Here is a 15,000-nt window from a genome sequence, read left to right as displayed (position 1 = left end):
AAATGGGATAAATGCGTCAAGTGTCTGGTTGCTCCTCATTACACATCACGGACCAACACATATTCTTTACATCCACAATATAGGAATCACTACAAAAACGTATTGTATGTCCTCTTATACACTATATTAGACCCAGCCTGACCTCTTATACTCTATATTAGGCCCAGCCTGACCTCTTATACACTATATTAGACCCAGCCTGACCTCTTATACTCTATATTAGGCCCAGCCTGACCTCTTATACACTATATTAGGCCCAGCCTGACCTCTTATACACTATATTAGGCCCAGCCTGACCTCTTATACACTATATTAGGTCCAGCCTGACCTCTTATACACTATATTAGGCCCAGCCTGACCTCTTATACTCTATATTAGGCCCAGCCTGACCTCTTATACACTATATTAGGCCCAGCCTGACCTCTTATACACTATATTAGGCCCAGCCTGACCTCTTATACTCTATATTAGGCCCAGCCTGTCCTCTTATACACTATATTAGGCCCAGCCTGACCTCTTATACACTATATTAGGCCCAGCCTGACCTCTTATACTCTATATTAGGCCCAGCCTGACCTCTTATACACTATATTAGGCCCAGCCTGACCTCTTATACACTATATTAGGCCCAGCCTGACCTCTTATACACTTTATAGGCCCAGCCTGACCTCTTATACACTATATTAGGCCCAGCCTGACCTCTTATACACTATATTAGGCCCAGCCTGACCTCTTATACACTATATTAGGCCCAGCCTGTCCTCTTATACACTATATTAGGCCCAGCCTGTCCTCTTATACACTATATTAGGCCCAGCCTGACCTCTTATACACTATATTAGGCCCGGCCTGACCTCTTATACACTATATTAGGCCCAGCCTGACCTCTTATACACTATATTAGGCCCAGCCTGACCTCTTATACACTATATTAGGCCCGGCCTGACCTCTTATACACTATATTAGGCCCAGCCTGACCTCTTATACACTATATTAGGCCCAGCCTGACCTCTTATACACTATATTAGGCCATATTAGGCCCAGCCTGACCTCTTATACACTATATTAGGCCCAGCCTGACCTCTTATACACTATATTAGGCCCGGCCTGACCTCTTATACACTATATTAGGCCCGGCCTGACCTCTTATACACTATATTAGGCCCGGCCTGACCTCTTATACACTATATTAGGCCCAGCCTGACCTCTTATACACTATATTAGGCCCAGCCTGTCCTCTTATACACTATATTAGGCCCAGCCTGTCCTCTTATACACTATATTAGGCCCAGCCTGACCTCTTATACACTATATTAGGCCCAGCCTGACCTCTTATACACTATATTAGGCCCAGCCTGACCTCTTATACACTATATTAGGCCCAGCCTGTCCTCTTATACACTATATTAGGCCCAGCCTGACCTCTTATACACTATATTAGGCCCAGCCTGACCTCTTATACACTATATTAGGCCCAGCCTGACCTCTTATACACTATATTAGGCCCAGCCTGACCTCTTATACACTATATTAGGCCCAGCCTGACCTCTTATACACTATATTAGGCCCAGCCTGACCTCTTATACACTATATTAGGCCCAGCCTGTCCTCTTATACACTATATTAGGCCCAGCCTGACCTCTTATACACTATATTAGGCCCAGCCTGACCTCTTATACACTATATTAGGCCCAGCCTGACCTCTTATACACTATATTAGGCCCAGCCTGACCTCTTATACACTATATTAGGCCCAGCCTGACCTCTTATACACTATATTAGGCCCAGCCTGACCTCTTATACACTATATTAGGCCCAGCCTGACCTCTTATACACTATATTAGGCCCAGCCTGTCCTCTTATACACTATATTAGGCCCAGCCTGACCTCTTATACACTATATTAGGCCCAGCCTGACCTCTTATACACTATATTAGGCCCAGCCTGACCTCTTATACACTATATTAGGCCCAGCCTGACCTCTTATACACTATATTAGGCCCAGCCTGACCTCTTATACACTATATTAGGCCCAGCCTGACCTCTTATACACTATATTAGGCCCAGCCTGACCTCTTATACACTATATTAGGCCCAGCCTGACCTCTTATACACTATATTAGGCCCAGCCTGACCTCTTATACACTATATTAGGCCCAGCCTGACCTCTTATACACTATATTAGGCCCAGCCTGACCTCTTATACACTATATTAGGCCCAGCCTGACCTCTTATACACTATATTAGGCCCAGCCTGACCTCTTATACACTATATTAGGCCCAGCCTGTCCTCTTATACACTATATTAGGCCCAGCCTGACCTCTTATACACTATATTAGGCCCAGCCTGACCTCTTATACACTATATTAGGCCCAGCCTGACCTCTTATACACTATATTAGGCCCAGCCTGACCTCTTATACACTATATTAGGCCCAGCCTGACCTCTTATACACTATATTAGGCCCAGCCTGACCTCTTATACACTATATTAGGCCCAGCCTGACCTCTTATACACTATATTAGGCCCAGCCTGACCTCTTATACACTATATTAGGCCCAGCCTGACCTCTTATACACTATATTAGGCCCAGCCTGACCTCTTATTCACTATATTAGGCCCAGCCTGACCTCTTATACACTATATTAGGCCCAGCCTGACCTCTTATACACTATATTAGGCCCAGCCTTTGGGACTTTGGTTTTCCTAGACGTGGCCACTATATTGTGATCACTACATCCGATGGATTTGTATACTGCTTTCAAGCTAATCTCTGCAGCATTAGTTTTAAGATGTGATCAATACATGTTGATGATTTCATTCCTGCGCTGTTTGTAACGACCCTGGTAGGTTGACTGATAACCTGAACCAGGTTGCAGGCACAGCTTTTTCTTGACTGGGCAGCTTGATGAAAGCCAGTCAATATTTAAATCACCCAGAAAATATACCTCTCTTTTGATATCACATATATTATCAAGCATTTCACACACGTTATCCAGATACTGACTGTTAACACTTTGTGGTTTATAGCAGCTTCCCACCAGAATGGGCTTTAGGTGAGACAGATGAACCTGTAGCCATATTACTTCAACAGTATTTAACATTATCCAGATACTGACTGTTAACACTTGGTGGTCTATAGCAGCTTCCCTCCAGAATGGGCTTTAGGTGAGGCAGATGAACCTGTAGCCATATTACTTCAACAGTATTTAACATTATCCAGATACTGACTGTTAACACTTGGTGGTCTATAGCAGCTTCCCACCAGAATGGGCTTTAGGTGAGGCAGATGAACCTGTAGCCATATGACTTCAACAGTATTTAACATTATCCAGATACTGACTGTCTATAGCAGCTTCCCTCCAGAATGGGCTTTAGGTGAGGCAGATGAACCTGTAGCCATATTACTTCAACAGTATTTAACATTATCCAGATACTGACTGTTAACACTTGGTGGTCTATAGCAGCTTCCCACCAGAATGGGCTTTAGGTGAGGCAGATGAACCTGTAGCCATATGACTTCAACAGTATTTAACATTATCCAGATACTGACTGTCTATAGCAGCTTCCCTCCAGAATGGGCTTTAGGTGAGGCAGATGAACCTGTAGCCATATTACTTCAACAGTATTTAACATGAGATCCTCTCTAATCTTTACAGTAAAGTGGTTCTGAATATAAACAGAAACACCTCCACCTTTGGCATTTCTGTCTTTTCGGTAGATGTGATAACCATGTATTGCTACCACTGTATCATCAAAGGTGTTATCTAAGTGAGTTTCAGAGATGGTCAGAATATGAATGTCATCTGCTCCTAGCAAGTTATTGACTTCATGAACCTTGTTTCTTAAGCAACATATGTTAACATGGTCTATTTCAGCACTTTTCTGGGATGCTTGCTTGTTTTCATTGTTTTCTCATCGCTACAGGATGTGACATCATCACTACATGCCATGACATCCTCACTACAGGACATGACATAATCACTACATGGCGTGATATCATCACTACAGGATGTGACATCATCACTACAGGACGTGACATCATCACCACAAGACGAGAAGGACTGGTGACATCAGAAGCCCTAGTCAGAGTGTCCTCTCAGGGCTTTAAACCACTGGACTGGTGTAGACTGGGTTAGGGGATAGAGAGGTTACAGAGGTTAGGGTTCAGAGGTTAGGGGTTCAGAGGAGGGAATGAGAGCATGGCTGTTGGGTTGAAGCCCGATTACAACATTAATTTACACTGTATTAAATGTCACTGTATTCAATATATTAACTATATCATTTATCATATTGCACACTGTATTAACTACATTATTTATTAAATAGTGTATGAGTTATATTGTATGTTATATTTCATATGGTATTAAATATATTATATTTGATATATTGTGTATTGTAAACTGGGTGGTTCGAGCCCTGAATGCTGATTGGCTGACAGCCATGGGATATCAGACCGGATACCACGGGTATGACGAAACATATTTTTTAGTGCTCTAATTACGTTGGTAACCAGTTTATAATAGCAATAAGGCACCTGGGGGTTTGTGGTATATGGTATCGAGGCACTCTGCGTTGCGTCGTGTTAAGAACAGCCCTTAGCCGTGGTATATTGGGCATATACCACACCCCCTCCTATACTACACCCCTTCCTATACCACACCCCCTCGTATACCACACCCCTCGTGTACCACACATCCTAGAATACCACACCCCCTCCTATACTACACCCCTCCTATACCACACCCCTCCTATACTACACCCCTCCTATACCACACCCCTCGTATACCACACCCCTCGTGTACCACACACCCCTAGAATACCACACCCCCTCCTATACTACACCCCCTCCTATACCACACCCCCTCATGTACCCCCTTGTATACCCCCGCCTATACCACAACCCCTCAGGTACCCCTCGTGTACCCCCCTATACCACACCCCTCCTATACCACACCCCTTCATGTACCCCTCGTATACCCCTCATATACCACAACCCCTCAGGTACCCCTCGTGTACCCCCTCCTATACCACACCCCTCATGTACCCCTCGTATACCCCTCCTATACCACACCCCCTCATGTACCCCTCGTATACCCAATCGTATACCACACCCCTCGTATACCAACTCATATACCACACACCCTCCTATACCACACCCCTCGTATACCAACTCATATACCACACACCCTCTTATACCACACCCCCTCGTATACCCCCTCATATACCACACACCCTCCTATACCACACCCCCTCGTATACCCCTCCTATACCACACACCCTCCTATACCACACCCCTCGTATACCCCCTCATATACCACACACCTCGTATACCCCCTCCTATACCACACACCCTCCTATACCACACCCCTCGTATACCCCCTCATATACCACACCCCTCTCGTATACCCCTCATATACCACACCCCTCGTATACCCCCTCATATACCACACACCCTCTTATACCACACCCCTCGTATACCCCCTCATATACCACACACCCTCCTATACCACACCCCTCGTATACCCCCTCCTATACCACACACCCTCCTATACCACACCCCCTCGTATACCCCTCCTATACCACACCCCTCGTATACCCCCTCCTATACCACACCCCCTCGTCTTATTGCTTAAATAGATGATCAGGAAAGTTATTTAAAAACAACAATTAACTTGGATATTTATATTTTACTCTATTATATTATAATATATATTATATATTATTATAACTCTATTATATTATATATTATTATATCTCTATTATATTATATATATATTATATTATATATTATTATAACTCTATTATATTATATATTCTTATAACTCTATTATATTATATATTATTGTAACTCTATTATATTATATATTAGTATAGCTCTATTATATTATATATATTATATTATATATTATATTATATATTATTATTATATTATTATAGCTCTATTATATTATATATTATTATAACTTTATTATATTATATATATATTATATTATATATTATTATAGCTCTATTATATTATATATTATTATAACTCTATTATATTATATATTATTATTATAACTCTATTATATTATATATTATTATAACTCCATTATATTATATATTATTATAACTCTATTATATTATATATTATTATAACTCTATTATATTATATATTATTATAACTATATTATATTATATATTATTATAACTATATTATATTATATATTATTATAACTATATTATATTATATGTTATTATAACTATTATTAAATATTAGATATTATTATAACTCTATTATATTATATTATATATTATTATAACTCTATTATATTATATATTATTATAACTCTATTATATTTTATATATCATATTATATATTATTATAACTCTATTATATTATATATATTATATTATATATTATTATAACTCTATTATATTAGATAGTATTATAACTCTATTATATTATATATTATTATAACTCTATTATATTATATATATCATATTATATATTATTATAACTCTATTATATTATATATTATTGTAACTCTATTATATTATATATTAGTATAGCTCTATTATATTATATATATTATATTATTTATTATTATAGCTCCATTATATTATATTTTATTTTAACTCTATTATATTATATTATATATTATTATAGCTCTATTATATTATATATTATTATAACTTTATTATATCATATATATATTATATTATATATTATTATAACTCTATTATATTATATTATATTTTATTATAACTCTATTATATTATATTATATATTATTATAACTCCATTATATTATATATTATTATCACTCTATTATATTATATTATATATTATTATAACTCCATTATATTATATTTTATTATAACTCTATTATATTATATTATATATTATTATAACTCCATTATATTATATATTATTATAACTCTATTATATTATATATTATTATAACTCTATTATATTATATTATATATTAGTATAACTCTATTATATTATATTATATGTTATTATAACTATTATTAAATATTATATATTATTATAACTCTATTATATTATATATTATTATAACTCTATTATATTATTTATTATAAGGCTATTAAATTATATTTTATTATAACTCTATTATATTATATTATATATTATTATAACTCTATTATATTATATTAGATATTATTATAACTCTATTATATTATATGTTATTATAACTCTATTATATTAGATATTATTATAACTCTATTATATTATATATTATTATACGGCTATTATATTATATATTATTATAACTCTATTATATTATATATTATTATAACTCTATTATATTATATTATATGTTATTATAACTATTATTAAATATTATATATTATTATAACTCTATTATATTATATTATATATTATTATAACTCTATTATATTATATATTAATATAACTCTATTATATTATATATTATTATAACTATATTATATTATATATTATTATAACTCTATTATATTAGATAGTATTATAACTCTATTATATGATATTATATATTATTATAACTCTATTATATTAAAAAATATATAAAAAATATATGCCATTTAGCAGACGCTTTTATCCAAAGCGACTTACAGTCATGTAATTCTACGTATGGGTGGTCCCGGGAATCGAACCCACTACCCTGGCGTTACAAGCGCCATGCTCTACCAACTGAGCTACAGAAGGACCACAATTATAACTTCATTATATTATATATTATTATAACTCTATTATATTATATATTATTATAACTCTATTATATTATATTATATATTATTATAACTTTATTATATTATATATTATTATAACTATATTATATTATATATTATTATAACTCTATTATATTATATTATATATTATTATAACTTTATTATATTATATATTATTATAACTCTATTATATTATATATTATTATAGCTCTATTATATTATATATTATTATAACTTTATTATATCATATATATATTATATTATATATTATTATCACTCTATTATATTATATTATATTTTATTATAACTCTATTATATTATATTATATATTATTATAACTCCATTATATTATATATTATTATCACTCTATTATATTATTGTAATGCTTCAGGTGTCGTAGGTGTGTGGAGTCAAACGCAGGAGACAGTGAGTGCAAAGCTGTGCGTCTTTAATGGCACCAACGCACCACAGGGTGCTCACAATAGTAACGGCCCCAAACACAGGGAATGAGAATGTACAACGGAAAAGTAACGACCAGGCACTAACACGTACCTCTACAACAGAGCCGAAGGTTACACTGAAATAATCCCGCACAACAACCAGGCGGGCCGGCTGTCTAATAAAGACCAACTAATTAACTAATTACACATGAACAGGTGCTACCACTAAACATACAAGGAGGGAGAGGAAAAACAATCAGTGGCAGCTAATAGGCCGGTGATGACGACCGCCGAGCGCCAACCGCCCGGGAAGGGGAAACACCCTCGGTCGGACTCGTGACAATTATATTATATATTATTATAACTCCATTATATTATATTTTATTATAACTCTATTATATTATATTATATATTATTATAACTCCATTATATTATATATTATTATAACTCTATTATATTATATTATATATTATTATAACTATATTATATTATATTATGTATTATTATACCTCTGCTATATTATATATTATTTTAATATATATTATTTTAACTCTATTATATTATATCATAAATTATTATAACTCTGTTATATTATATATTATTATAACTCTGTTATATTATATATTATTATAACTCAAGAGCTTTGAGGAAAAGATTTAAACAGCCAGATAACAGGTCACACCTGAAAATCTCAACTATAACAATAATCTCTCTCTCTTTCTCCCTCTTTCTCTCCCTCTCTCTCTGTCTCTCCAGCTCACTCACTTGCTCCACCTCTCACTCTCTCCCTCTGTCTCTCACTCTCTCTCTCTCTTCCTCGGTCTCTCCCTCTCTATCTCTGCCTCCACGGCTCTTTCTCCATCTCTCTCTATGCCTCTCCCTCTCTCTCTCCCTCTTTCTCTGTCTCCTCCTCTCTATGCCTCTCTGTCTGTCTCTCTCCCCTAGCTCCTAACCCTAACCCTAACCCTAACCTTACCATAACCCTAACATTAACTCTGACCTTAATCCTAACCCAAAAACCTTACCATAACCATAACCCTGACCTTAACCTTACCATAACCCTAACATTAACTCTGACCTTAATCCTAACCCAAAAACCTTACCATAACCATAACCCTAACCTTAACCTTGCCATAACCCTAACCTTACACCTAGCTCCTAACCCTAATCTTACCTTAACCCTAAATTTAACACTAACCTAACTATACCTAACACACACAGACACAGACACAGACAGACACACAGACACACACACAGACAAACACAGACACACAGACACACAGACAGACACACAGACACACACACACAGACAAACACAGACACACAGACAGACACACACACAGACAAACACAGACAGACACACAGACAGACACACAGACACACAGACAGACACACAGACACACACACACAGACAGACACACAGACAGACACACACACAGACACACACAGACACACACACAGACACACACCCACAGACACACACAGACACACACACATTGACACACAGACAGACACACACACAGACACACACAGATACACACAGACAGACACACACAGACACACACACAGACACACACCCACAGACACACAGACACACACACATTGACACAGACAGACACACACACAGACACACACACAGATACACACAGACACACACACATTGACACACAGACAGACACACACACAGATACACAGATACACACACACAGACAGACACACAGACAGACACACACACACCCACAGACACACACAGACACACACACATTGACACACAGACAGACACACACACAGACACACACACAGATACACACAGACAGACACACACAGACACACACACAGACACACACCCACAGACACACACAAACACACACACATTGACACACAGACAGACACACACACAGACACACACACAGATACACACAGACACACACACATTGACACACAGACAGACACACACACAGATACACAGATACACACACACAGACAGACACACAGACAGACACACACACACCCACAGACACACAGATACACACACACATTGACACACAGACAGACACACACACACCCACAGACACACACAGACACACACACATTGACACACAGACACACACCTCGCTCAGTCAGTAGAACAAACAGATATGAACAGAGAGAGAGAGAGAGAGCTCTCATTAACTAATGAACAGACGTAATCACAGACACACACCCCGCTCAGTCAGTACAACAAACAGATATGAACAGAGAGAGAGAGAGCTCTCATTAACTAATGAACAGACGTAATCAAGCACATGGCTATCACACATCTCTCTCTACTCTGCCATTTCTTTCCTCCTGACAGACAGAACAGTCCTCTCTTCTCTCGTTCTCTCTACTCTTTTACACATCTTCCCCTCCATCTTTCTCTCCCTTTTACCATTTTCACTATTGTCTCTTTTCCACATTACGTTCTCTCTACCCTTAAATCTCTCTCATTCTTTCTCTTTCTTTCTTTCTTTCTCTCTTTCTTTCTTTCATTATTTCTCTCCTTCTTTCTCTATTTCTTTCTTTCTTTCTCTCTTTCTTTCATTCTTTCTCTCTTTCTTTCTTTCTTTCATTCTTTCTCTCTTTCTTTCTCTATTTCTTTCTTTCTCTCTTTCTTTCTCTCTTTCTTTCTCTCTTTTTTTCTCTCCATCATGGAGGCTGTAGCCGTGTTTTCTTTCCGAGCAAAAGAACGAGACGAGCTCAGCTTCCAGAAAGGAGAGATACTGAAGGTGGGTATGTGTGTGTGTGTGTGTGTGTGTGTGTGTGTGTGTGTGTGTGTGTGTGTGTGTGTGTGTGTGTGTGTGTGTGTGTGTGTGTGTGTGCGTGCGTGCGTGATACTGAAGATGAACAGAACTAATACAGATGAGGGAATAGTGTGTGATCGTTCTGTGAAGGACAGATGAGGGAATAGTGTGTGATCGTTCTGTGAAGGGCAGATGAGGGAATAGTGTGTGATCGTTCTGTGAAGGGCAGATGAGGGAATAGTGTGTGATCGTTCTGTGAAGGGCAGATGAGGGAATAGTGTGTGATCGTTCTGTGAAGGGCAGATGAGGGAATAGTGTGTGATCGTTCTGTGAAGGGCAGATGAGGGAATAGTGTGTGATCGTTCTGTGAAGGACAGATGAGGGAATAGTGTGTGATCGTTCTGTGAAGGGCAGATGAGGGAATAGTGTGTGATCGTTCTGTGAAGGACAGATGAGGGAATAGTGTGTAATCGTTCTGTGAAGGGCAGATGAGGGAATAGTGTGTGATCGTTCTGTGAAGGGCAGATGAGGGAAAAGTGTGTGATCGTTCTGTGAAGGACAGATGAGGGAATAGTGTGTGATCGTTCTGTGAAGGGCAGATGAGGGAATAGTGTGTGATCGTTCTGTGAAGGGCAGATGAGGGAATAGTGTGTGATCGTTCTGTGAAGGGCAGATGAGGGAATAGTGTGTGATCGTTCTGTGAAGGGCAGATGAGGGAATAGTGTGTGATCGTTCTGTGAAGGGCAGATGAGGGAATAGTGTGTGATCGTTCTGTGAAGGACAGATGAGGGAATAGTGTGTGATCATTCTGTGAAGGGCAGATGAGGGAATAGTGTGTGATCGTTCTGTGAAGGACAGATGAGGGAATAGTGTGTGATCGTTCTGTGAAGGGCAGATGAGGGAATAGTGTGTGATCATTCTGTGAAGGGCAGATGAGGGAATAGTGTGTGATCGTTCTGTGAAGGACAGATGAGGGAATAGTGTGTGATCGTTCTGTGAAGGGCAGATGAGGGAATAGTGTGTGATCGTTCTGTGAAGGACAGATGAGGGAATAGTGTGTGATCGTTCTGTGAAGGGCAGATGAGGGAATAGTGTGTGATCGTTCTGTGAAGGGCAGATGAGGGAATAGTGTGTGATCGTTCTGTGAAGGACAGATGAGGGAATAGTGTGTGATCGTTCTGTGAAGGGCAGATGAGGGAATAGTGTGTGATCGTTCTGTGAAGGGCAGATGAGGGAATAGTGTGTGATCGTTCTGTGAAGGGCAGATGACTACGTTACAGTACAGAACAGAAGAGAGCAGAGGCAGAGCACTGGGCAGAAGAGACTCATTTTCAGGTTTCGAAAATTGCTGACTGACAATGAACGTTATCAAAAACATTCTCCACAGGCTTACAGTAAGGGTTGGATCAACAACGTTCTCCACAGGATTACAGTAAGGGTTGGATCAACAACATTCTCCACAGGATTACAGTAAGGGATAGATGGAAACATTCTCCACATGATTACAGTAAGGGATAGATGGAAACATTCTCCACAGGATTACAGTAAGGGATAGATGGAAACATTCTCCACAGGATTACAGTAAAGGATAGATGGAAACATTCTCCACAGGATTACAGTAAGGGATAGATGGAAACGTTCTCCACAGGATTACAGTAAGGTAATAGATGGAAACATTCTCCACAGGATTACAGCAAGGCATAAATCAACAACATTCTCCACAGAATTACAGTAAGGGTTAGATCAAAACATTCTCCACAGGATTACAGTAAGACATAGATCAACAACATTCTCCACAGGATTACAGTAAGGGATAGATCAAAACATTCTCCACAGGATTACAGTAAGGCATAAATCAACAACATTCTCCACAGGATTACAGTAAGGGTTAGATCAAAACATTCCCCACAGGCTTACAGTAAGGGATAGATCAACAACATTCTCCACAGGCTTACAGTAAGGGATAGATGGAAACGTTCTCCACAGGATTACAGTAAGGGGTAGATGGAAAAGTTCTCCACAGGATTACAGTAAGGGATAGATGGAAACATTATCCACAGGATTACAGTAAGGGGTAGATGGAAAAGTTCTCCACAGGATTACAGTAAGGGTTAGATCACAACATTCTCCACAGGATTACAGTAAGGAATAGATCAACATTCTCCACAGGATTACAGTAAGGTAATAGATGGAAACATTCTCCACAGGATTACAGTAAGGCATAGATCAACATTCTCCACAGGATTACAGTAAAGTAATAGATGGAAACATTCTCCACAGGATTACAGCAAGGGATAGATCAACAACATTCTCCACAGGATTACAGTAAGGGTTAGATCACAACATTCTCCACAGGATTACAGTAAGGGATAGATGGAAACATTCTCCACAGGCTTACAGTAAGGGATAGATCAACAACATTCTCCACAGGCTTACAGTAAGGGTTAGATCACAACATTCTCCACAGGATTACAGTAAGAGATAGATGGAAACATTCTCCACAGGATTACAGTAGGGTTAGATCAACAACATTCTCCACAGGATTACAGTAAGGGTTAGATCAACAACATTCTCCACAGACTTACAGTAAGGTATAGATCAACATTCTCCACAGGATTACAGTAAGGCATAGATGGAGACATTCTCCACAGGATTACAGTAAGGGACAGATGGAAACATTCTCCACATGATTACAGTAAGGGATAGATCAAAACATTCTCCACAGGATTACAGTAAGGGATAGATCAAAACATTCTCCACAGGATTACAGTAAGGGATAGATCAAAACATTCTCCACAGGCTTACAGTAAGGGATAGATCAAAACATTCTCCACACGATTACAGTAAGGGTAAGATCAAAACATTATCAATGGTTAAATTGAAGAACATCCTTAAAGATTCCTTCCAGTTGCAACCGTGACCTGACCTCCATGCTCCAGCCTCTGACCTGTGACCTCTAACCTCTCTAGGTGACGGAGATGGATGAGGATCCTAATTGGATGATGGCAGAACTCCACGGGAGGCGAGGCTACGTCCCTGAGAACTACATTAGTCTGTTACCACACCCGTTAGTATTATATAACGATTAAAAACCTGCTATACCTAACCCTTATATACCTACTATACCTACTATACCTAACCCTTATATACCTACTATACCTAACCCTTATATACCTACTATACCTAACCATTATATACCTACTATACCTAACCATTATATACCTACTATATCTACTTAAATGTACTATACCTAACCATTATATACCTACTATATCTACTATACCTAACCATTATATACCTACTATACCTAACCCTTATATACCTACTATACCTAACCATTATATACCTGCTATACCTAACCCTTATATACCTACTATACCTAACCCTTATATACCTACTATACCTAACCATTATATACCTACTATACCTAACCATTATATACCTACTATACCTAACCATTATATACCTACTATACCTAACCATTATATACCTACTATACCTACTATACCTAACCCTTATATACCTACTATACCTAACCCTTATATACCTACTATACCTAACCATTATATACCTACTATACCTAACCATTATATACCTACTATACCTAACCATTATATACCTACTATACCTAACCATTATATACCTACTATACCTACTATACCTAACCCTTATATACCTACTATACCTAACCCTTATATACCTACTATACCTAACCATTATATACCTACTATACCTAACCATTATATACCTACTATACCTAACCATTATATACCTACTATACCTAACCCTTATATACCTACTATACCTAACCATTATATACCTACTATACCTAACCATTATATACCTACTATACCTAACCCTTATATACCTACTATACCTACTATACCTAACCATTATATACCTACTATACCTAACCATTATATACCTACTATACCTACTATACCTAACCCTTATATACCTACTATACCTAACCCTTATATACCTACTATACCTAACCATTATATACCTACTATACCTAACCATTATATACCTACTATACCTAACCATTATATACCTACTATACCTAACCCTTATATACC

At 37.5% G+C, this 15,000-nt stretch overlaps 1 protein-coding gene and 1 long non-coding RNA gene across 2 annotated transcripts in view; both read left to right on the top strand.

Moving 5' to 3' along the window:
- LOC127925890 (uncharacterized) overlaps positions 1 to 4,341 on the top strand; it is a 6,462-nt gene extending 2,121 nt beyond the window's left edge. Inside the window, exon 2 of the long non-coding RNA XR_008122744.1 lies at positions 3,929 to 4,341. This is a non-coding gene — a long non-coding RNA (uncharacterized LOC127925890). The remainder of the gene's footprint in view (positions 1 to 3,928) is intronic.
- A 6,424-nt stretch (positions 4,342 to 10,765) lies between these two features.
- LOC127925889 (GRB2-related adapter protein-like) overlaps positions 10,766 to 15,000 on the top strand; it is a gene marked incomplete at its 3' end in the record, with an annotated part of 5,470 nt that continues 1,235 nt past the window's right edge. The window contains exons 1-2 of the mRNA XM_052511191.1: positions 10,766 to 10,906; positions 13,891 to 13,988. Coding sequence (XP_052367151.1) covers positions 10,829 to 10,906; positions 13,891 to 13,988 — 176 coding nt within the window. The remainder of the gene's footprint in view (positions 10,907 to 13,890; positions 13,989 to 15,000) is intronic.

This window comes from Oncorhynchus keta, unplaced genomic scaffold, assembly GCF_023373465.1.
Source record: "Oncorhynchus keta strain PuntledgeMale-10-30-2019 unplaced genomic scaffold, Oket_V2 Un_contig_6446_pilon_pilon, whole genome shotgun sequence".
NCBI lineage: Eukaryota > Metazoa > Chordata > Actinopteri > Salmoniformes > Salmonidae > Oncorhynchus > Oncorhynchus keta.
The sequence above is the reverse complement of the archived record's forward strand: the minus strand, read 5'-3'. Positions and strand labels throughout refer to the sequence as shown.